The sequence below is a fragment of the Nelumbo lutea genome, chromosome 8 (genome assembly GCF_056320005.1).
Source record: "Nelumbo lutea isolate HS-2025 chromosome 8, American lotus-T2T, whole genome shotgun sequence".
Taxonomy (NCBI): Eukaryota; Viridiplantae; Streptophyta; class Magnoliopsida; order Proteales; family Nelumbonaceae; genus Nelumbo; species Nelumbo lutea.
In genome coordinates this window covers 1,909,415-1,934,531 of record NC_142691.1, presented here as the reverse complement: position 1 = coordinate 1,934,531, position 25,117 = coordinate 1,909,415, and the positions used below count along the sequence as shown (strand labels likewise).

General features: G+C 37.4%; 2 protein-coding genes across 2 annotated transcripts in view; one reads left to right on the top strand and one right to left on the bottom strand.

Moving 5' to 3' along the window:
* The window catches only part of RECQL3 (DEAD/DEAH box RNA helicase family protein), a 62,892-nt gene extending 53,014 nt beyond the window's left edge, over nt 1–9,878 (top strand). Inside the window, exons 18-20 of the mRNA XM_088957288.1 lie at nt 6,273–6,403; nt 7,577–7,686; nt 9,205–9,878. Coding sequence (XP_088813414.1) covers nt 6,273–6,403; nt 7,577–7,686; nt 9,205–9,682 — 719 coding nt within the window. The 3' untranslated portion in view covers nt 9,683–9,878. The remainder of the gene's footprint in view (nt 1–6,272; nt 6,404–7,576; nt 7,687–9,204) is intronic.
* A 6,269-nt stretch (nt 9,879–16,147) lies between these two features.
* Nucleotides 16,148–19,220, bottom strand: LOC148842132 (mediator of RNA polymerase II transcription subunit 11-like). Its single transcript, XM_088956736.1, has 4 exons — nt 18,889–19,220; nt 18,523–18,592; nt 18,307–18,423; nt 16,148–16,599 (listed from the first exon to the last, which is right to left on the bottom strand). Exons 1-4 carry the CDS (start codon nt 18,972–18,974, stop codon nt 16,423–16,425), a joined length of 450 nt encoding a protein of 149 aa, XP_088812862.1. The 5' UTR covers nt 18,975–19,220; the 3' UTR covers nt 16,148–16,422.
* Between the last annotated feature and the right edge of the window lie 5,897 nt (nt 19,221–25,117).

Sequence of the window (25,117 nt, the reverse complement as noted above, 5' to 3'; positions counted from 1 at the left end):
AGCCCACAAGACATTTACATGGTCAAATCTCCAATCTAGGCCCATCTGCTCTAAGTTGAATTGATTCCTGTTCTCTTTGGACTGGGAAGAATATTGGGGGAACTTGGCCTCTAGAGCTCTCCCTAGGGTGACCTCGGTTCATTGGCCCATAGTGATATGCAAGGAGGAAAGGAGTAGAGGACCTGCCCCTTTTAGATTTGAAAATATGTGGTTACTCCATCCCGAGTTTACCAATAAAGTAAGGGAGTGGTGGTATGAATGTAACCCAATGGTAGAATGGGAGGGGATGAGATTCCATAAGAAACTACAATTTTTGAAAGCAAAAATCAAGGAGTGGAATCTTTTGGAGTTTGGGAGGATGGACCAACTTGAAAGCCTTGACTCTAAAGAAGAAAGGGGAGAATTTGGAGAGGAAGACAATGAACAATTAGAGGATTGCCTGCATAAGGAGGAAATAAGCTGGAGGCAAAAATCTTGGTGTAAATGGTTGCATGAGGGAGACAGAAACACCAAGTATTTTCATTCTTTGGTAGAGGGAAGGAGAAGGAGGAACTTTATTTCCAAATTGGTAGTAGATGGAGTTGAGTTAATACAACAAGAGGAGATAGCAGGGGCATGTGTGGAGCACTTTAAATCCATTCTAAGAAGGCCTGTAAGTAGAAGGGTGTGGGTAAAAGGATTGGATTGGCCAGATGTAGGGGTGGAGAATAGGAGAAGGTTGGAAAGAAGATTTGATTTGGAAGAGATCAAGGAGGTCGTGTTTTCTATGGATAAAACAAAAGCTCCAGGGTCGGATGGGTTCACAATGGCTTTTTATCAGGACTATTGGGATATTTTGAAAGATGACCTTCTATTGGTGTTTGAGGAGTTTTATAGGAGAGGAATTGTTAATCTGGGTGTGAACACATTTATAGCTTTGATTCCAAAAAAGAAGGATCCTTCCCACCCAAAGGATTTTAGGCCAATTAGCTTGGTAATTAGCCTGTATAAGATTATCGCAAAGGTGTTGTCTTTGAGATTGAAGGAGGTATTGCCAGACAGATTACTGATCAAATCCTCATCGCTAATGAGAGTGTGGAGAACTTCAAGGATAAAAAAAAGGGAGTGGTCTGTAAGTTGGATCTGGAAAAGGCTTATGACTTGGTGGACTAGGAATTTTTTAGGAGAGTTATGATCAAATTTGGGTTTGGGGCTACATGATGCAAATGGATCATGGGTTGTGTTTGGAGTGGTAGATTTCTTTCCAGCCATTGGGGGTATAAGACAAGGAGACCCCTTCTCTCCTTTCTTGTTCATACTAATTGTTGATGTTCTAGGGAAATTGATTCACAGAGCAGACTCTAGGGGTCTCATTAGAGGTTGGAGAGTTGGAAGGGAGGAAACCTCCCTCACTCACTTATAGTTTGTTGATGATACAATTTTGTTTTGTGAAGGAGGTAATGTGAGTTTCATCAGGAACATGAAACTGGTGATACAACTTTTCGAGCAAATGTCGAACTCGAAGGTGAACTTTGGGAAAAGCTGTGTAGTGGGTGTGAATATGGAGGGGGGAGAAATTAGGGAGAATGTGTAAGTGCTAGGGTGTGAAGTTTCAAGGTGGCCATTGAATTATTTAGGGCTGCCATTAGGTGATAACCCTATGAGAGAGCTTCTGGAAAAAGAATTATCTCTCTCTTGGTGAAAGGACTACACTGATTAAGGCCACGCTAGCAAACTTACCCATTTATTTCCTGTCAGTGTTCAAAATCCCAGTGAAGGTTTCTAGCAGATTGGAGAGGATGATGAGAGATTTCCTTTGGGAGCCAGGAGAGGAGAAGAGGGATCATAGAGTTATCTGGGAGGTGGTGACCAGGAGTAAAATTTGTGGTGGCTTGGAGATTGGGAACATTAGAAGAAGGAATATGGCCCTTCTAGGGAAGTGGTTGTGGAGGTTCCCACTGGAGAAGGAGAAGCTATGGGCTAGAATAGTGGCAAGTATACATGGGTTGGAGCATAATGGATGAGATGTTGGAATCAGAGCTAGGACCACAAGCACTTCTCCTTGGAAAGTCATTCATGATCTACTACCAGTATTCTCCCCTAATATCATGTATGATTTGAATTCAGGTAACTCCATAAAATTTTGGAACAAACTTGGGTGGGGAATGCCCCTTTAAAGGACCAGTTTTCTTCTTTGTATGCTCTATTGGATTTTAAAAATGAGCCAGTTTCTTCTTTCATCACCCTTTCTTCTTCCATTTCTGGGCTTGGGTGGAACCTAGGTCTAAGAAGGGTGTGAGGGACTCAGACCTCGACAGTATTTCGAGCCTCCTCGAACTTCTTGATAATGTTTTCTTAGACCCCACTAAGGTGGACTCTAGAATTTGGACCCCTAACCCCACTGGCTCCTTTTCTTGTGCTTCCTTCTTCAAAGTTTTAAGCCAGTCCACCAGTCTTGTAATCCCCCCTTTCCTTGTTGATGAGGTTTGGTGCAAACCAATTCCTCCTAGGGTTGGTAGTTTTTATTGGGAAGCCTATCTGCTCCAAAAGAAGAGACCCAACACTTGCTTGTCACCTCATTGGTGTGTTCTTTTTAAAGTGGATGGGGAGACTGGTTTTCATCTACTGGTGTCTTGCCAATTTGCGAAGTCAATTTGGAATAGGATTTTTCCCTCTTTGGGTGTAGTTGGAACCCTCCATCAAATATGCAGGGCCTTTTCTCCCCTTCCTTTTTCTGGTGGTGTATGAAAAGGGGAAGGACTATGTGGAGAGGGCTGAGGGCTGCAGTATGCTGGACATTATAGGAAGAAATAAATTCCAGGATATTCTCAAAAGCTAAGAGAGGGGCAGAAGAACTGAGGGCTATCATCCATATTAGGGCTGTACGGTGAAATTGCAAAATGCACACAGACCAAGTCAGTAATGAGTGTGTCTTGGACCCCCCCCCCCCACCCACCCACTTGCTGGATTCTTAAAACTAAACTTTGATGGGAGTAGTAGGGGGAATCCTGGACAATCAGGGATTGGGGGTGTTTTTAGGGATGAGAATGGGGTCATTTCTGCCTTGTTCTCAGGCTGGGTGACTCCCTTAGAGCTGAGATTTTTGCAGTTATGGAAGGACTCCAGAAAGCTAAGGAGATGAATATCAGAAAACTCCTAATTGAAGGGGATTCGGAGGTGGTGATAGGGTGGCTGAATAAAGACAACAGTGGCTTATGGAATTACAGCAACGAGAGGAGGAAATTTAAGTGGCTAGTGCGGGAGATGGAAGTTAAGATGAGCTGGGTTAAAAGATCAGCCAATTCTTTAGCTGATGGATTAGCTAAACAATGGGTAGAAAAGGATTCAATGTTTTGGACTAAGCTGTAATTTTATTTGTTTCTTCCTGTTCTTTTCTTTTCTTTCTTGAGGACCCAAGTTGTATTTGGAAGATAAGTGTGTTTGTCTTCCTTTTTGCAATTATTCTTATGGTGAATTAATGAAATTGTTATTGATCAAAAAAAATTAGAAGTTTAATATATGGGATGCATTTGATATAAGATCAGATGCTCTAGTACCAATTTGATGTAGGCCTGATGATCCAAGTCAGATTGAAAAAAAAAATCATGGAAAACTGAATAGAAAATGATAATTGTGAAGGTTTCAGTTCTAGGTTTGGGTTTGTATGGCTAGGGACAGGTCTAGGGAAGGTGTATGAGAGTTAGTCGAGGGCTATATTACTGTATGATGTGATTAGGAAGCTAATTTAATGCTGAAATTCTTGCAATATATAGAAAGTTATAGAGATAGAAACAAATAAAAGCAATATCTGATGGTAATGAAATTTTTTAAGCTTTTTTCAAGTTCTTAGGGTAGAGAACTAAAGAAGGGAACTGAATTTGGAGGGGTTCTGAAATGGTTATTGGACACAATATGTAGGAGCAAGGTGGATGGAAGGCTTGGCATTAGGAATCTGTTAGCTAAAAATAAAGCACTTTTAGATAAATTGTGGAGATTTCCAAGAGAATCACATAGATTATGGTGTCCCGTGGCTAAGAGCATCCATGGCTTGCCAGCTGATAGTTGAGATGTGGGTTAGCTGCTGCTCAATCTACTAATGTTGCTCCTTGGAAAGCCATTTTTTCTCTGTCCTCTTAGGGCATGTTTGGTATCATTGCCGTTTTCTCAGGCAACGCTTATGCTTGGGAAATTGATAGCATTCCAAGAAGCTTCATTTTGGTGTTTCTTGCAATGGTAGCCTTCACATAAGCCAAGGCATTTACTTTTATAAATAAATGGCAATGGTACAAACACCTACATAGTTTCTTCAACACATTCAACTGGAGGTACACTCAAAACCAAATTCTTGACTAATCTGTGGTGGGGAAATGGGGAATTGTTTCTTTAAAGATAGTCCCCTTCTCTGTTTTTTTTTTTTTTTTTTTTTTTTTTTACTTCTAATAAGAATTCCTTTGCTTCAGACTGATTTTCCATGTCCCAGAATGAGTTAGATTAGAATCTTAATTTTAGAAGGGCCCTCAGAGAGGGGGAGATGTGTGAAGGTCATTGTGTCCTTTGTGGGGGGGGCGGGGGGGGGGGGGGGGGGGGGGGGGGTTCAGGGAGATTGTAGAATTTGGACGGCTTGTGCCTCCTTTTTCAATACCTTGTCTTCTAATCTGTCCTTGAATCTCAAGTCCCAACTTCCCGACCAAGGCTATTTGGGGTGTCCCTATACCCATTAGAGTTAATCCGTGCAATACATGAGAAGATTAATACATGCAATACCCTTCAAATTAAAAGACCTACTGCTGCATCTCTCCTAACATGTGTTTCCTTTGCAAGTCTGATCGTTAAACATCCTTGTACTTGCTAATCTCCTATCATTTTGTAGCTGCCTTTTGGATCTCTTTCTTTTCTCTTTTTGGATGCATGTGGAATCCGCCATCAGATGATTCAGATCTTAAGAGACTCATCTTAAATTCTTTCTTTTCACTGCCTAGGAGGAGAGGTAAAGCTTTGTGGAGATGCTTGAGAACCACTATTTTATGGATTGTTTGGGAAGAAAGGAACAAGAGGTTCTTCCTTGATAAAATCCAGTCTAAGGAATCCTTAATGGAAACCATTTTTGTGAGGGTGATGCAATGGGTCAAAACTTCTCTGCTTTTTGAGTGCTTTTCCTTTGATAATTTGGGTAGAAATTGGCTAATTATAGTCAATTCATCTTCTCTAAAGCTGAAAACTAGATTCATATGGAAGATGCCAGCCCCACCTTATACCAAATTGAACTTTGATGGTTGCAGCCTTGGGAATCCAAGGGCGTCTGGTGTTGGAAGGGTATTCAAATGTGAGGAGGGGAAGGTAATGAATGACCTTATTTTTCAGGACCTATTGTGTATGGGAACTCCACAAGGGCAGAACTGATGGCTGTGATACATAGGCTAAGGCGGGAAAGAATTTGAACTTTAAAAATATTATTATGGAAGGAGACTCAAAGGTGGTTGTGGGATGGTTAAGGATCAAACTCTGAGAAGTTGGAGTTACAGATACATATAAAGAAAAATTAGATTGTTGGCAGAAATCCTGGTGGCCACATTCCATTGGATTCCAAGGAGTGCAAATTGTATGGTTGATGCATTTGCTAGACAAGGGGTGCATAGGATAGGAGGGATTTGTTTTGGAGGGAGGTTCCAAGGGAGCTTAATGGATGTTCTGTTGGGGTAGACAGTGGTCATCTACCTCTATTTGTAAATTTGTGCATTCTGTTTATTTGACTTAATAATATTTTTTTATTGTTACTGATCGAAGAAAAAGTTCTTAGCCAACATTTTCTGTAGGTCACATCAAATTACTTTTCTTTTCCTTCCAAGTCCTAATCATAAAATTGTTCTCTTAAAACTTGTTCCCCAATATTATTCTATGTATCTTACATCATTAAACTTTTGTGTCTCATTTTGTTTCCAGCAAGGTTGCTTTAATTCTTCCAAATGAATTATGATCACATGTTGCATATGCCAGTTGCATAATCTGTATCAGATTCTGACATTACATTGGATTTAGGCATGATTCTTTCTGATCCATCCACCCAATCTTTTCTTGTTCTTGTTTGACATTAATCAATGCCTACCATAATTATGCCTGTATATATATATATAGGAAATTCCCAGACCATGAAGATAGTAGGTTAGTAGATTTGTACATGTTCTGCATTTGCATACGAGTCATGATTCACAAGGTCCCAAAAAAATACCCGTTTTGTAACATTGCTTTTTTTACATCATTATGTCCAATTATAAGGCAAACATTTGAAATGACAGATGGCATGGAGATTTTGGAGGACTTGTCTAAGAAGTCAAATTTATCAGCAAAATCAGGATTGAATGAGAAAATTGAGTTCTTGCAGCGTGCAGAAGAGGAGTGTTATCAGAAAAAAAAACCTAACAAGCAGGTCCATTCTTTTTCTGCTCTCATACTTTCCTAAAACAGGGGATACAAATATTTGAAGTTGTAAAATGTTAATCACCATCACTGAAAAAGTACCAATCCGAAAAAATGATCGTGCAGATGTGTTTTTCAGCTATCAACTTTTTGTGATAATCATAGGAAATGATGGGACATTTATCACAGTACTACTGAAGGATCTTGAGCATTTTATGAGAAAACCCAAGATACTTCTTGCCAATCCCACATCACTTTTAAATAGACCTTTTTAAGCTCTACCTTTTTCAACCCCAATATCAACAGAAATACCCATTCTTTGAGCACCATGGTTCTTAGCAGTTAATTCTTCTTTGCTCTCTTTCCTGGTTTAACCCTCTAATATTTCTTTATTCCATCATTGATTTGACAATTATGAGTTTTCAATCTAATGCTAACTTTATGAGACTGGTATGCTGCCTTTCATTTTCTGGCTGTTAAGAGCATGGATTCCTCGATATTGGATGATTCTATAAGAAAATGACTGACATTATTTGGTTTCTTGGTGCAATGAACTTTGAGATTTTATTAATTTAGATCATTCATTTACTTGCCCCATGGTGAAGGTCATCATTCTACCCCTATTAAAATGATTACTTTGGTCAATGCATGTGGATGTGGAAACTTGTGTCCTTACTGTACACCATTTTAAGGCGCCCCTTTTCAAGAAAAAGTGTTTGCTTTTGAACACTTGGAATGTGGTTAACTTTGCATTTTGCACACTAATAAAGGCCAATAGAATGGAAAAATGAAACAGGATTCATGTACCCAACCCCATATAGTTGGGACAAGGCTTATATGATGATGCTGATGATACTGAAAGGGAATTACCAATTGGCTCTAGATATCTGGGGTTTAGGAATGAACTGGATATGGACTTGACCCCCAGCATCTTTTTTGCACAAAGTGGCCACTCTCAGACTCAAGCTTGCACAGGCGATGAAGTAGCATGGCATTTAAGACATTGATGAGTGGTGTTAATTTAACAAGCCTTTAAATATCTCCTAATCCCATTAAATTTCACCATGTGTATTTCAATATCATGTTTAATGGTTGCTGAATAAGCAAGCTGGGAAGATGATTGTTATTCACAGATAGCATGCATTAATGTTGTTAGCCATCTTGTACTTGTATTCTTTTACAGAATAGTAACCTTGTTAACAAGAAGGCAATATCTGAAGTGCTGAGGGAAGCAAGCAAACAAAGGCTTGTCAATGCTCTAAGGCAGAAACAAAATCAGATTAGCAAACTCAAGTAAGAACTTTTCATCTTATAATCCTTGTGATTTAAACGGATATTGTTTCTTGAGAATTGTAAATAATCCCTGCTTTGTTTTACCATCTCCGAAGGAAACTAGGTGTGTTATTGAAAAGTGGAAACAATATATTCTTTTTTTTTTGGATAAGAAATGGCAACTTTCATTAAGATATTATTTATGCATGTGCCATCAAGGGAATCAAATCTTTTATTGGTCCTGCAGCAGAGATCATAAAATAAAAACTCTGTTAATCAGAGACCACCAGGGCCATCTAACCTACCATAGAAGTTGAGTAGGGGTTTAAGTCAAACCGGGTTAAGTTGGGTTGAGGTCAACCCTAACCCAACCTCAGCTGTTGGACTCCCAACACTATCCCTAGCGCAACCGGGGTTTTGGCCCTTTTGGGGTTGGGTTGGGCTTAGGTTCAGTTTGGGTTGGCCTACTTCCTTTTGCTAAATGTTCTTATTTTCTAGATTCAAGGGTTGAGATTACTCAAGTGTTAGCATTATTGTCATGTTTTAAAAAAATGTGTAATTGTTTACACTTTACATACATATATACATAATAACATAAATACATACATTTATGGTTGCATGGTGCATATATACATAAATACTTACTTTATACAAACAAATATGAAGTTAAGTCAGGTTCATACTTTCCAACCCTAACCCTAACCCAAGCCAACCCAATCTGACTCTTTTGGGTCAGGTTCAGGCTAACCCAGCTGAAGTTGCATCCTTAAAGTTGAGCTATACAGTACCATAGATATCTAGCTCCAAGTAAGGCTGTAATCAGATCAGATTAAGCAAAATCTGAATCCGGTCCAATTATCGAATACTTACATCTGAATCTGATCCGAAATCCAATCAGATTTGAAGACCTCAGATTCGAATTCGAATCCTAACGGACTCAGATCGAATTTGGATTTAATCCAACTCCACTCTAATCTTTTAAAACACCAAAAAAAAATTAGTGACTTTTCAACTTTTATGTATAATAAATTAGTGTAAATATAATATACTGAATTTATTATATGTAAATTCATATATAATATATAAAATATTTTTTTATATTTTAAATATAATTATATAAAATGTATATATTAAAGTCTATATATATTATAATATAATCGGATTCAGATTTTAATCGGATTGGATGGAGTCAAATCAAAATCCAATTCGATTACATAAATGCATCTTCCGGATCCAAGATAATTGAATTGGATGTCGGATCGGGCCTCGGTCTTCGGGTATCATTAACAGGCCTAGTAGCTCCAAGGAATTCCAAACTAGACCCAACCCTCTGTATGTTCTCTTGTTTATGGTGAAGTCAGGGAGAATATCAAGTGGCATCTTCTCATTAATAATTTAATATCATATTTTTTTGTGGCGGTTCACCATAATATCATTTTTTATTTATAGGCAAAGTGCAATTTGTATTAATTTGAGTAGGGTGAGAAACCCTCAAAACTAATATCCAATTTGATCTTTACTGTAACCTGTTTTTTGCAGTATTGAGTTAGAAGTGTTCGCAGCTTTTCTTGAATGTGATTGCTACAAGAAGTATGGAAAGGTTGGGAAGACATTCTATAATTCACAAGTGGCAAGTACGGTTAGGTGGATATCAACTGCAAGTTCTGCAGAACTAATGGATCGTCTTGGCAATTGTTCCATGAAGGAGAATGACACTTGTAAAATGGAATCCCTTCCATCACCATCCTTGCCATTGACAGTCCCCAAGGATGGGGGTGAAGGACCAATCGAAGTGTGTAAAGAAGAAATTGATGGCGTTGTTGGATCAGAATGTTCTTTTAATCATCTAAAGTTGGAAACTCCTTCCCAAGATATAAAGCTACCTCCAATCCCATCATTCTTAGATTTTGTTAAAAGCAAAGGAAAGGAAAGTAGATCAAATATTTCTTCGACATCAAACAAACACTCAACCACACTTGTGCAGAAGAATGCAGAGAAGAGGATGAAATTCCAGTAGGGTGAAATCAGCTTTATTCCCTCCTAGTCATCTTTTAGTCATGCTAGTGGTGGATATAATCCTTGAATAGTAAATTCTGCTTAAAGTTTATGCTGTTTCTTGATTATTAAAGTTGATCCCTAGTTGTAATTTTAATGAAATAACAAAGCTTCTCTAAGTTGGAAAGTGTGATTCTCACTTGGGTGGTTTGTGTCAATACGTGTGATTTTGTTTTCTAAAACAAAACTAACTGTGCTAATTCATAAAAAAAATGTTTATTGCATCTTAAGCTGGTAGTTGGTTTTGATTTAGAAAAACAAAATCATACATGCGAAGTTGCGAACACCCCCGGGTTCTAAACTAGTTTCTTCTTTCTTTTTGAGAAAGTTTAAAAGATATGTGCTGATATTCACCTATTAGGCAATCCATCTAAGATGTTCTGTAACGTCAGAATCCTGCATGTGAACGCATGCAACTACATAGCAATTAACTGGCAACTGTCATTTCTTCTAGTTAAGTCCTGAGAAGATCCAATTTACGTTCTGGGAAGAACTAAAGAAAGACCAGTATAGCAGTGGTGTGGGCTTAAGCAGACAAACATCTCACAAATGCATCATCAACATTAAATGTGAGACTCAAAATAACTACAAATAAAGTGTAAAAACATTTTAATGGTTAATATGAAGTATAAAAAACTGGGACATACTTGGAAAATGTTAAGAAATGGTGGGAGATTTAAGATATATATAGTTAGAAAACAAACATAATTTTTTTCATACTTATTAATTTTAGCGATCAATTAGCAATACTGATATTATGAAAAAGTTTGTATACAATGTGGTTGGAAAAAATAAAAGAGAGTAAATTTCTTAAACTATCCTTATAGTTTAGCTAAGTGTACCTTTGCTATTTGAAAATTAACTAATATTATCCCTACTGTTTTTGACAATTGACTAATACTTCCCTTACCGTTAACATTCTATCATAAACCGTTCAAGCGTGCATCACATGACTTTTATAACTTTCAAAAATACCCAATTTGCCCTTGTTATAACTTTCAACCCTATTTGAACTCAGCCCTTCGCCACACCATTCTACTAGACTGCATTTCTCTCCCATTTCTAGTCATCTGCTCAAGTTCATCTGCCGGAAAACATCAATTCCATCATCAAACTATTTGGCATTGACACAAGTAAGCTCATGCTTTTTTTTTTTTTTTGCATTTTGCTCAAATAAGCCATTCACTAGCATTGCCAAATAAATCATTGTAACCTCTGATCCCCTGTTTTCTGGGAATATTGGAATATTTGATAGATCGTTATAGCGTCCAATGCATAGGATCACAAATTCCGCTTTGTGGTAAAAAAATAAAAATTCGAAGATCAAAGGAGAAACTAGGAACAATCACTGTAACCTCCATCCTCTATTTTCTAGGAATATTGGAATATTTGGTAGATCGTTGTAGCGTCCGATGCAAGGATCACAAATTCCGCTTTGTAGAAAATAAAAATAAAAAATCTAAGATCAAAGGAGAAACCAGGAACAATCACTGCCAATAACAATCAAGAGAAAAAAAAATCTTACCAGCAGTGAGAAGCAACGAGAATTTCCTGAAAAGTTACTGGAAAAACGAAAAGAATGATTAACAAAAATATTGAGAAAAGATTGGACGAAAAGTGGGCAAAGGGATTTCGATGGGGTGGTGAAGAGAGAGGGAGGTGAGTTTTGTTGTTTCATTTTGGCCAAACTCAATGAACTCAATGCGTCCTTGATCGCTCAATGAACTCATTGCGGAAAGAAATGACCATTTGAATGTCTCTTATAATGGTTATGATGTAGGTTCAAGACCTTTTGGTTCTTTCCCTAATCCTGTTAAATGGCAAAAATTTAATCTTGATTTACATTAGTCTCCATTCACTGAAGAGTGGAAATGGGAAGGGACAATAGCAAATGGGGGAACTCCAATCTGTCGTGCTCACTACTTTCCTATCGGAAAAGTCCCCTTCAGAGAGGTTTGTGGCTCCAAGAGAAGAGTCCAAAATCCAAGACCTTCACCAGTGAAAATCCCTCAGGCCTTAGTGAGCAATGCAGAGGTGAAATTTTGAAGAAAAACAAAGGGTACAATAGTCTTTTTAGTCTTTTTGTTAACAAATATTAAGCGGCACTAATGGTAAGGGAAGTATTAGTCAATTGTCAAAAATAGTAGGGGTAGTGTTAATCAATTTTCAAACAGTAAGGGTACACTTAGTCAATTAGCTAAACCATAAGGGTAGTTTAAGAAATTTACCCTAAAAGATATGCCAAAATTGGTTAAATAGATATATCTACTAAAGAAGAATATGGTAATGCTTGATCTTTTAAAAATTGTAATATAAAAATGGTGTATTTTGCATATTATATATGTTGAATCCTTAAAAACATACAAATGTATTAGTATAAAAATACTTGACATTATAAAATATATCCAAGTAAAACATCCTATATTTTGACATTGTGTTTTTTTTAAATCAATTTACTTAAATCAAAATATCATTCTGTTCTAAATTGGAATTAGATTTTAAAAGAATGCATTTCCTGACTCAAATTGCGTTCCTCAAAAACCAGAAATCCTTTCCAAGCCTCTAAGGAGTGAGTTATTTCACCCGGTGGAAATTATGATAACCAATTACAAGAAACAAAGCATGTTGTACAGCATTGCATAATGCTAGGTGAGAGCAGGACACAGGAGGATGGCTCAAACCATACATTTTCCAAGAAGCATTATTTGGGCTTGGGCAAATCGCCAATTTTGAGTCCTCAAATAAATGCAATTCTCTCATAGAAGAAAATGAGAAAACATGGGCCTTATTCCTTAAGCAATCAAGTAAGTGGGCATGGTGGTGGCAGCTCTGGTCTATTCACATCTCTATATCTCATGAAAGAGATGACTGCCACTCTGGTGGAGCCATTGACAACAGTGGTTCACCTTCGTCATGGTCCCAGTTCACTCTGGATCTGCTACCCACAAACTGTTCTCACATCCCAACCAACAGAACACCGCCTTGTATGAGGAATGAATGATAAGGAAGACAATCCTAATGTGCAGCTGTAATATCTAAGTCGGTATGATGTGGGTAGCAAATCCGATGTAAAGGCCAAACTAATCCCTAGTTCCCTACTATGAAAAAAATCCCACTGCCAAAGATGATGAAATGGATAAGTGGGATGATGAGGCAAAGGAAGAGAAGACTCGTTACCAGCCTCTAAAGAAAAGCCCGGAAAAGTCTTATTAGCGAGCCAGAGCCAAGCTGCTCTGTGCTGCTTGCGCAGTTTAAAACCCAATTAAATATTATTGTATACATAAAAGAAAATCAGATTCTATTTCTTCAAAGGTTTATAATTTGATTGTTGCATCGGTATTAATTATTATTCTTGGATGTGCATATTATATAATCTTGCATACTGTTTTTCCCTTAATTATCCGCTCACAGTCATCTATCCATATTCAAATTATAGCCTGTCATGTGTTTCTCCCAAGGCTCCATATTCATTTTCAAAAGTTTCAAGGGAGTCGAGAGGTTTCATTTCTTCATAGTTCCTAGTGGCGATTTTAGGTTGTTTTCGATGGCAGTGAAAAGGAAGAAGCCAGCCTGGTAGTTTGTGAGATTGTTTTCTAGAGAAGTTGAAAGAGAATAATAGAAGAAACAATGTTGTTCTAGAGACCAAAGAAACATGATTGACATTGCCAGGAATGAAATGTGTGCCCCTCGGCTAAACAGTTGGAGTGATCATTCGGCTCAATTTGGAAAAAGTACACATTAATACAAATATGAACAGTAAATACATACAAAATACAAGGTTTTGCAACTCTACATATTTGTATTTTGTATTCTCTCCAAACTGAGCCTTCCAGATTGAACATGTCCCGCACAAACAGAATGTTTTCCACATGGTGGCGAGATACTTACTGACCAAGAATTGGATTTTTCTAATGAGACAAATATTGAACTAATATTGACTTGGGGTTGGACATGTGGCCAGAGTCCAAGATCTTATATGGATCTTAGAGGGAATAATTTGTGAGTTAAAGATGACCCTTTGAAACTCTTAGATTACTGAAGACTTGAGAACAAATGACAATGAAACCTGCAACTTAAAAAGATGAATTGAGACACCAGTTTCCCTTTGATGCCTTGTTGTCACGAGGGTAGATCAACAGTGGAAGAAACCCGTGCGGCGTCCAGGCCAAGGGAGGCCAGGACAAACCTAATGTCTGCTTGGGGCTAGGAGTTGCCCGATATAATAGCTCCACCAAGTTTAGTAGCACTAGATCATGACCTCAGTTCGCATGGCTGGGGCTCTCTATTGGTTCTAGCCGATCCATGAGAGGCGCCTCTTACGTGCTAAAGGGGGACAACCATGATGAGAGGTGACTGGGCGTCAATGAGAGGGACTCCTATATGCCAATGATGTAGGCACTTGTTGTGCCGATGATGATAGACAACCGCTGGGCCAGAACACACATGTGCGTTATGAGCAACGGGATAGCTCAATCAGCTTAGGCAAGGGGCTGGCGAGGTGTAGGGACATGCTTAAGCCAGACCCACATGCCAAGCCCCCCTTTAGTGAGCGGAGGCGCAGTACCGATAACCAGGGCTGCCCCGCAAGGGATGTTGGTCTAAGAGTGCCAAGGTCAGGCACCCAAGGAGGTCGACCACCCCTCCTCAAAGAGTACGTTAAGATTTTAGAGGTTTGCCTGAAATTAACATCAATTCTCCCAAAAATTTTACAAGCAAAAATGACAGTGATGCCCCTTAATATAAGCCCGCCAAGCATAGGCAAAGCTAAGCTTGTGTCAGACCGTGACATTATGGTAAACCATCATAGCAACAACCCGTCACAGTCACACCTATAGAAATTCTCTACCACTTAAAAGAGATTGGTGTCTCGGATGTATCAACCATGCATGTAACCATCTGACCTGGTCTCTCAAACACCATTTTCTCCTTTGGCAAAGACACTTCCAAACCGGGATTGAATCTAAAATGAGTCCTGAGGGAATAATGCCATCCTTTGGTGAAGGTTTTAGATTCTTGGAGTCTAAAAAGTAAGAAGAAATGATGATAGCAATAAACCCGCCACTTTTTAAAGATTTATGAAAGCATGTTTTCTTTCAATTTTCAACAAGATTTTGTTTGTGAATTAATTAATCAAATAATCCACCATAACTCCCTTCAACTGTTAGACAGTGTATGCCCTTAGCTCCAATCAGCATGATGTACATTATGGCATTTATTATAAATGAATAAAGTACATATTTGATTCATGTTATTGTGGTGTGTTTCTGTGTAATACCCTTAAACTGGACACATATGAGACTCGTGTTAGTTTAGAATTTTCATAGCCATTGGTTAGATCTTTGGAGATTTATCCTGCTAAGGCTGACACCGATATGTCGCCAATTTGGTTGGAGTGGTTTGTCTCAGCTACTAGAGTGAGAACTGAGGTATATGCAATGTGAATTTTCTTGAAACCCTGAGCCAGACCAAAATTCCAATATTGCCTTGGACCTTGGAGACAAATGGGCAAAACTGAAATTTTACACCTGACCCCTAGATTCGATTATGATAATACACTAGGTGTCGGATTAGGCGATCTTTGATATGCCAATCAGTGAGATCCTTATGGGGATCAAAACTAGGTATGTTGAGACAATCCGAGAATTCATTTGAGTGGGTGATCATAGTGACAGGATCAGCCCCTTTGTCAGACAAAGTGAATGATCGAAAAAATGCACTCTCTTGAACAGAAACATAAACTATCGGCAGTGGATTTCAAATGTGTTTGAAATTTGGTTTTGCAATATTATATATATATATATATATTATGATTTCAAAATTGTTTTCTAAACTAGGAATAAGATTCACATATGAGAGTAAATAAATTTTTGAAATTTCGCCCAATCTTCCTACAGGGTCGCCATCCATATGATGGATCTCCCATCCCTTCATCAATGATGATAATTTGGAATACAGCAATCATGTTGGCAATTTGAACTTTGAATGTCATGCAAGGTAAACTGCTAGATGTGGTTGCCAGAGGTTGGCACTGGTAGTCAAAGGAAAGTTGTAGATGATCTATCCATCTTCAAGGTTTTAATACTATCAAAAGCTTCTGAGACAATATGACTTCATGAAATTTAACATCATTTGACTTGAGAGTATATTTGGATTTTCGTGAAGTTTTCTAGGACATGTGCTTTTAATAAAAAGGCATTCAGCAAACTAATGGAAAAGAGACCTTAGGGGTGCCACAACATCCAATAAGGGAGGTTTAAGTAATTCCAGAAAACTCAGGGAAAGTTGTAGACCGGTAGAATTTGTTATTGCACCTCAGGGAATGTTAAAAGTATTCATCCCTAAATTAAAAAATAGATTAACCAACATGCAATATATACATTACATTCAACGGTTTGAGAATCCCACAACTCCACCATGCACAAATCCATCATAGTAATCAGTACATACATCTTTGATTATTTGTTGGCAATCCATAGTATTCAATACATAAATCATTTTTGGTAGGAAATCCAGAGTAACAAGGTATTCAATGAATACATCTTTGTTGGACATGTCTAACAAATTAGCAAAGCACGAATTGGCATTAAATCTGTATATTTGCAGGATAGTAGAGAGTCAGAGAGAAAGATGTCTAAACCAAACAGTATATAAGAGGTTGAAAGGATACTGTGTCAGTCAGTAAGTGTGCTTATGACTGGCTCATCACATTGCACCATAATATTGACCAATACTTTGTTTCATGCCATCTAACTGCTCAATGACATACTCCAGCTTCTTGAAACAGATTTCGTTGGATATTCTTGAACTGTAATCACATTTCTCAAATGGGCGATACTCACATGCAGTTTTAATTTCTTCCCGCAATGTCACTTGAATGTCCTGACATAATGTAAATATATATATATATATATATATCAAAACAAACTATTAACAAAAAGAAAAAACAAAGGGTTCAATATAGAGCGTGGGGGATCCCATCCACACACAGTCAGCATCAAAAGTTCTTAGCAATTTGGGCTAAAGAGTGACGAGCCCTGTTAAACAGTCCTAGGAATAAAAACACAAGAAGAGAAACTAAGAGAAGATTTAACAGACTGTATTTTGTCCAGCCAAATATTATGTTTCAAGGAAGAGTTGATTAATTTTTCAAAGCTTCAGTCCTGATATTGGCATCCTAAGCAATACAAACAGAGCAAAATATAATGTATTAAGTGCTTAGATCTTTATATTCTGGCAGCAAAAGCCAATGGTTGGAAAAATCGAAGTTCAATAACAGCCATAGGGTTAAAACCATGAGGGTTGGAACAAAGCCCAAGCAATTAGATGTATGTTATCTATCAAAAAAAAAAAAAAAAAGTAGATGTATGTAGGCAGCAAAGAGGGTCAAAAGCTTAACTATTGTTCGGATTGGTGAGCTCCAGACTTGAGCAGCTTGATGCCTGATTCGATTTTAAAAGGTTTTGTATTCATGAGACCTTATCCAATAAAATACAATAGCAGCCAATCAGCCATGATCCTTCAGAACACATTAAATCGTTGTGTAATTATACAAATGGATAACACCTCAAACCACAAGGTCATAATATAGTTACACAAAGCAAAATCAGATGGCTTGTAGTCAGCTGTAACCTCTGAGGATGCATCTAAATTCTAAAGCACACGAAACATATCAGTATTCAACAGTTCCACTGTTATCAATAATAAAACCGAAGTCCTATTATCAAAGAAAATATAACAGGGAGTGTACAAGGAGAAAATTTTAATATTCATCATACAGTTTGGGTATTTATTCACGTACACTAACCAATTGAAGATTTTGAAACATCCATTGAATCGAATTGAACTCCCATTGCCTTTGAATCTAAGTGATAAGTCAACAACCAACCACTTCCCTCTTAATAACCATGCTTAGTAGTTAAGTACTAGAAAGATTGGCAATTATCTGGCACTATAAGAAATGCTCTGTGATAACAATCAACATTAACTCCATGACTATATCTAAATTTTAAGCTCTGAAACACTTTAAAGTAGATAAACCTAAATAAATTCCACTTCCCCAGGTCAGAAAAACATAACATAATCATCTTCATCATTATTGTTGGCATTGATCCTACCAAGCAACTTGACTAGAAATCTAGGGCAATACTTGATTCTCAGCCCAAAGAAATAATGAGCCCTAAGATGTAAGTACCAGCTCGACAACTTAAATTCTCGAGCTGCCTGTGATATAGAATTAGAAGATAACTTCTTACACCATTTCTTCTTTTCTGGGAGGGGGGCGAGTGAAGTACAAATGTTGGGAGGAACTGAGTTTACATACTTATAAAAACTAAATTAACATTAGAATTTATGAGTTTAAGCCATACAGACTATAGATATGCAATTTTTATAAGTACATAAACTTGATCAATAACATAAATCACATCCCAATTTTGTCTCCTACTCAAGCCAATGGAAGCTCAAAATCCTTTTATTAATATGAAACCATCATGTCAAGCAAACCAATAATTCCTCAAGTCAATTGAATGCATAAAATCAGAGAGCATAAGGGAATACTCGTAAAAAAAAAATGTATAAAGTACAAACCATGATTGACTGCATGAACTCATGACAATGGTTGTTAAGAATTTCCATCCGTGGGCCACTTGAGTTTGAAAGCTCATCCATTACACTACCAGCAAGCTCCAAAACCCTGACGATCCTCTGAGCAATCAAAGTGAATTTCCTCCTTATTGTGAAACATACTTCAAAGCATCATCTGAATAGAAACATTTATTTTGCTTGTTTTTCAGGTTCTCTTACCTTCTCCACATGATGAAGCCTCTGCAATGAAGTATTTTGGTTTTGAGAATCCATTGAGTTACCAAAATTCCTAAAAAAAAGGGTGTTTTTAGAACCCGTTATTGACTTATCAATAATTTCTGCAATAACATATGATTCTTTTTCTCAAGAATCTCTTCTAGAAATTGCAAATCTGAGAATGTGATTCAGGAAGTTAAATCATCGAATTACGGGTGTGCCTGGTGTATTGTTGGAAAGTCTTGTCTATTGAGGTGACCAAGCAAAATGGATTTAGTCCTGGTACGATCTCTCTAAAGAGAGAAGCAGATACAAGGGAAGCAATTGCAGAGGACGACTAAGAAGAAAAGACGGTTAAAGGAGATTCACCGAGAAAGCCGACTGGGACAGGGGCGTCGATGAAAGGATTTTCGTACAATCGTTCGTCGTCGCCTCGTCGATGAGAGGAGCAACATCGTTAGTTGAAGGGAATAGAAGGGTCGGACAGACTTGAGTCACTCGACAGAGTGAGGATTTTGAATGTCACCCGAATCCGAATGGACTAAAACTTCCCCTATATTATTTGCAAAATCCAAGTATCCGTAAGGCTGTGTTTCGTTTGAAGGAAAAGCTTGCAAAAAAAAAAAAGAGTCAAACCAAATACAGCCTAAGTTTTCTGAGAATTGATTAAATATTTGGATTTTTGGACTGCAATTCCCTTCAAAAAAAAAAAAAACTTTTTTCAGCCCCCTCCTAGACCCCTTATAAACCACATCCTGCCCCATAAATATAACATCAATCCACGGGCAGGATTCAGTCTACCCTTAGAAAATCCTAACTCCACCTAGGGGTGGACTGAATCATAACTTAAATATTTTCCAGCTGTTCACATGCCAACGTGTCATTACAATCCATTCGCAAATGCCCGGTGACTAATATAATTTTTTGAAATCCCAATTTTACTATCTTATGTTTGAAAATAGTAAACGGAGGAGGCAGACCATGAAGAGAAATGAAAATTGATTTGGATGCTGGATACGTGATCTTTGGAATACACCATCTACTTAATTGCTTTTAATTTGCTACTACTAAAGTGGAAAATTTGTCAATGGCTATTTCTTTTTATTGACCTATTTTACATTATTATTTTTGCATTAAGTATTGGGTTTTTAAATTTAAAAGAGCTTCATTTATTTACGTAAAATTTATCCATTTCATAAGTGAATAAATAACTTTTCCTACATCAGAGAAAATTTTATAAAAATGATGGGACAAATTTTAACGTTTTACCGATATTATATTATTTACCTGAGAATCAAAAGAACATGGTTGTGTTACCTATGAAATACATACTTGGGCAAGTGCACTTGAAATTTGTAAAAGGAGGCTTAAAGAGGTAGAGTGTGTTGATGTTGTTGTCGGTCTTTACCTCATAAAGTTTTTAAACTATTTGCAACTCTAGAATCGCTATTTCTAGATTGTCATTCTGTGATTTGTTGTCAAATCAGATGAAAGTGTTTTCTCGACTCATAGGCTTAAAGTTATTTCATATTTTTTAGCCCATATTTGGGAGCATTTATTTTAAGTGCTTATTGCAATAAACGCTTTTGACAAGGTTTACTCTTCGTGTAAACTTTATGCGGTGCATGGCAATCCCTTAAAACAAAAGATAAAGAAGTTTAAGAAAGGGAAAATGATATCAAAAGGTCCAGGAAAAGATAAATAATCAAAGAAAAAGTAATTGAAACAAGGTTGTTGAAGCATACGTGCAATGCATCACCCAGTAAAAACAGTGAATAAGTATGGCCTATCCTCTATGACATATCTTCTTTGACATCAAGATGTCCTTCAAATGGATTACCAAGACTGTTAATCTTGTTGCTCATTAGGCGGCAGCTTTCAATTCTTGTGGGTTGCCCATGATCCTCCTTGGTTGGAGAACCCAATTCTTGTGGGGAAGTGATTTTGTAGTTGTCTTGTATTTCTATTACCAAGCACACACATATGAGCTCCTTGTTGGAGGACAACTCGGATGTTGAGCTAGCTAGTTCATCGTCGATTTGCAAAGAGACAGTATTAGAGTGCACAGGCTACTTTACCCGAGGGTAGGCACTCCGATGCTTAAGTCAGCGAACTGGAGATTTTGGAGAGAGCTAAATAGTGAAAGGGCTAGAGTGTTTGAGAGATGAATCACACGTACCTTCTCTGAGGGATGAGATGCCTTTATATAGGCGTAAGAAACCAAGAGCTTCTCGCAGTGCACCCGAGATTTCCAGGAAACCACACTCAAAGGGATAAGGTCCATCCAATCAACTCTGATGCGAACGATGTGGATAGACGGGAGATGGTAACTCACTCAAAGAAGGAGATCCAGCATGTCGCTAGTTGAACTCATGTCAGGTTGAAAGAAGCAGGTTGCCTCTCATGTTGACCTAACGTCTTGACGGGACTGAGGTAGTCCAGTGGAAGCTGGTTGCATCACACACCGACTTGAGATTCCATCTAGTTGTTCGCAATTTGGTCTACTAGGATGGCCCCAATGTGACTGGTGCAATTATTAAGTGTCCGAGGTGATCTGCTTACATGATGCCAAGGTGTCACCCAGCTATTCTGAGATGCCACATGTCATGATGTCATTAGATGACCAATTTACCCCTCATCAATAACTAAAACAAGAGAAGCGCTAACACAAATTTCTTGTGTTGGTTCATGTCTTTCATGTTGAAAAGGAAAAACATAAAAAAGGTGTAAGTGCGGTGGTGAGGCTATGTATGAGGATCTCCTTGAAGAACAAAGGAAAACCGGATGCAGGAGGTAGTCTCAAGGCTAGGGTGAGTGTGAGTGATAAGATGATCCCCTCATCATGAGATGGACCCTTATTTATAAGGAGGGATCCCGGGGTCCCGAAAGGAAGGAGCCAAAAGCGTTTGATTCCCATTAGGAAAGGGAATATCGGATTCGCTATCAATTATTAGGGAGCATTGCTAGGGTATCACCACGTGTCCCAATGATGAACTTTCCTTTTGTTTGAGGATTCTCATAACCCACGTGTGCTACTTCCTTCCATAACCCATTTAACCGACATGGCACGAGTGACAATATTGTTTAGCGGGCACACCTTTACTAAGTCCACAGGGTGTACAATCACGCACGTAATTTAAAGACACGTGTAACTAATATTTATTCTCGGTCTACAGTGATTCTTCGTTCGTCGCGGTTCTGCAATGGCTTTGAACTCATCACAGCTCCGCGCGTATCCAAAACTCATCGCAAATCTTTGCGTGTATAAGGTTAATCACAAATTTGCATATGTCTAAAGTTCATCACAGATTTATGCATGTTTAAAGCTCATCACAGGTTCACACTAGCCAAAGTTCATTGTGACATGTTTCGAGTATGAATTTATCGCAGTTATGTGATGCATATATCCGATGAATTATGAACTTACCATGAACGTTCGTGAAATATTAATTCTATATCCTCTGTACTCTAATGGTCTGAGCAACAACTATGTACCAACATAAGGAAAGAGCTTTTGGTGATACTTGTAGTTTGTCTTTTTAACCTGATATCTAATTCAATATGACTTCATTTAGAACGACAAACCATGCAATGCCCGCCTCATACCCTTTTTTTTTTATATTTGAGAATGCTAGCTATCACACTAATCTATGTGGCATGTAGTAAATATAGATAAAAACAAAATCTAGTTAGCAGAAAAATAACTGAGACTGTTCCTTGTGTCACTCGTCTGCTGAATCAACCTTCCATTGTCTCTACTCTTGTGATTTTGCTAGCAGATATTGGCTCGGAAGCTAGCTAATCCTAAGATTTCCCCCGCAAAGGGAAGATCAAAACTTCAAATCATGGATTCAGGAATGGTTCAAAACATGTTCTATCGATAAAGAAAGGAAGAATGAATTGGTCTCCAACTCTGCCCTTTTGATGTGGAATATTTGGGTAATGCGAAATGATTGTGTTTTTAATGGTACTAACCCCAATCCCTCTTTAATCATTGACAGGGTTCGGAGGCAATGGCAGAGTCTAGTGGATTAGGGATCTTTGTCATCACCAATACAGCTCCCTTCTAGGTCTAGGGGATTTCGTATGGCCCGATTTTCTGGTCCGACCGTCCGGTCAGGTCTGGTTTTGAAAACCATGGGTCAAATTTATCTTAGACTGTGTTCGACCAGCATCGGAGTTTGCAGTAAGATTTTTGCCTGGAAGAAAGGTAAATGTTGCTACCCATGCTTTGGCCGATAAATGTTTCGTTTTGGCTAGTCTTTGCTCATCAGGACTTCTAGGGTGGTTGTTGTCTCTATTAAAGGCAGATCTCCCCTCCTCGGATAGACTTTTTGTTTAGTTGTTTCTTGTTTTTGGCTTTTTTTTTTTCTTGTTAGGGTAGTCTTGTTTTAGTTTCTCAGTTTTTCCTCAGTTGCATTCCTGTTTTCTGGCTTGTCTTGATTGAAGTTCTCTTCCTACCAAAAAAAAAAACATTTTGGGTAAATTGCTAAAATCTCTCATGAAGTTTTTGGCCATTGTTGAAACTTCCCCTAAAGTTCAGTAATTGTAACCACCTTCCCTGAACTTCATGATTCAGTTGTAAATAGACCCCCCTAATCTCCTAAAAAAGAGCATGAAAATGCCCAAAATATCCATGTGCAACCCTTAGAGTGATTGATATAATGAGCAAATTTGAAAAATAAATCAATTTCAGAAAGAGAGAGAGAGAGAGAGAGAGAGAGAGAGAGAGAGAGAGAGAGATTGGAGGGGGTTGGAGTGGTGATTCATATGAAGAGAAATGTTTGGAAAAATATACTGTTTTTTGTCAAAAACAGCTGCATGTGTATTTTAGACATTTCTATGCCTCTTTTTAGAAGATTCTACCAAAGGGGGTCTACTTAATTGCAATTATGTCATAAAGTCCATGGGAGGTGATTGTAATCACCAAATTCCTTGGGAGGTTTTAGCAACAACCATAAACTCCAGGGTATGTTTCAGCAATTTACCCTAATGTTTCTATAAGTTTGATAGCCTTCAATGCACAACAATGTTTTCAACCCATTGTCAACATGGGTGGATGTATTGGCTGATCCATCACCCACTCATGTTTCTGGACCCATTTCACCTCGAACTGTTTGTCAAAAAACTTGGTTAGGGATTATTATGATGTATTATAAATAGTTAATTATAAATAAATAAATAAATAAATATATATATATATATATATATATATATATATATACGCTATATAGATGATATATATGCATGTTGGTTCAGTTAACCACCGGTTTTTAGGTTAACTAATAATCAAATTAGTCCTTTGGTTTTTCAAAAAATACCAAATTGGGATTGATTTGGTTAGTTGGATTTTTCATTCCAATTTTCTTTGTTCATTTTGGATTTTGATTTTACATATACTATATATCTATATACATATATAAGTATAATATACACTATGGTCACCCCTATACTTGGTCTCAATGAATCAAGTAGGGGTGGATTCAAGCCGAGCCAAGCCGAATAGCTAGCTATTCAAGCTCGGCTCGCCAAGGCAGTACGAGGCTCGAGCTCGAGCTCAGTTTGAGCTAGAACCTTGAGCTCGAGTTCAGCTCAAGTCAAAAGTTTGTAAGCTTAAGCTCGACTTGAGAAAAATGTTTTATAAAAATAAAAATATATATAATATATAATACATTTTTATTTGATATTTAAAACATTAAGGATTATAATTAGTTATTATTATATATAAAATAAAAAAATTATATAATATTTTATTGTATATATTATTTTCTATAATTTTATATTATTATTATTATTATTATTGTTATTGTTATTGTTATTGTTATTGTTATTGTTATTGTTATTGTTATTGTTATTGTTATTGTTATTATTATTATTATTATTATTATTATTATTATTATTATTATTATTATTATTATTATTATTATTATTATTATTGTCGTTGTTGTTGTTGTTGTTATATGTATGTATGTATGTAGTTATTCAAGCTCGACTCGATTATAAACAAGCCTGTAAAGTGGGCTCGAGCTTGGCTCGAAGTTTGGTTAAAATTGAGCCGAGTTGAGCTTTTCACGAGCTAGGCTCAAATAGCTCATGAAGAGCTGGGCTCGGGGCCACCCCTAGAATCAAGTAGTTGAACTATTACCTGTTTGGCCCAATCATTGGATCATGGGGTGAGTAATAATTATTATTATGTTTTTAGTATTTATAGTTATTGTCTTTAATAACAACACTTTCCGTACATAGTTTTGTTCAATCTGATGAATATATAATAAATAATACGGAAAAGTACGGACATGCCCAATGCAGATTTTTGAATTCCACTATATAGCTATAAAAAGTCAAAATGTCAAAAACACTACTCCATACACGAATGCCTTCCCATGAATTGGCATAAACTCCGAGTTGGCACCTACCTAACTGTACTTTAGGCTTAGAAATTATGACCCTAGGCTGAATCGTCATTCTATCATGCATGCCTTTTTTTTTATAATTTATTGATTTTTATACATTTATATTATTTATTTTGATAGCATGTTTATAACTAGGAATGACAATGTGGTAGGCTTAGGGTGGAGATCATACTCATTATCTACGA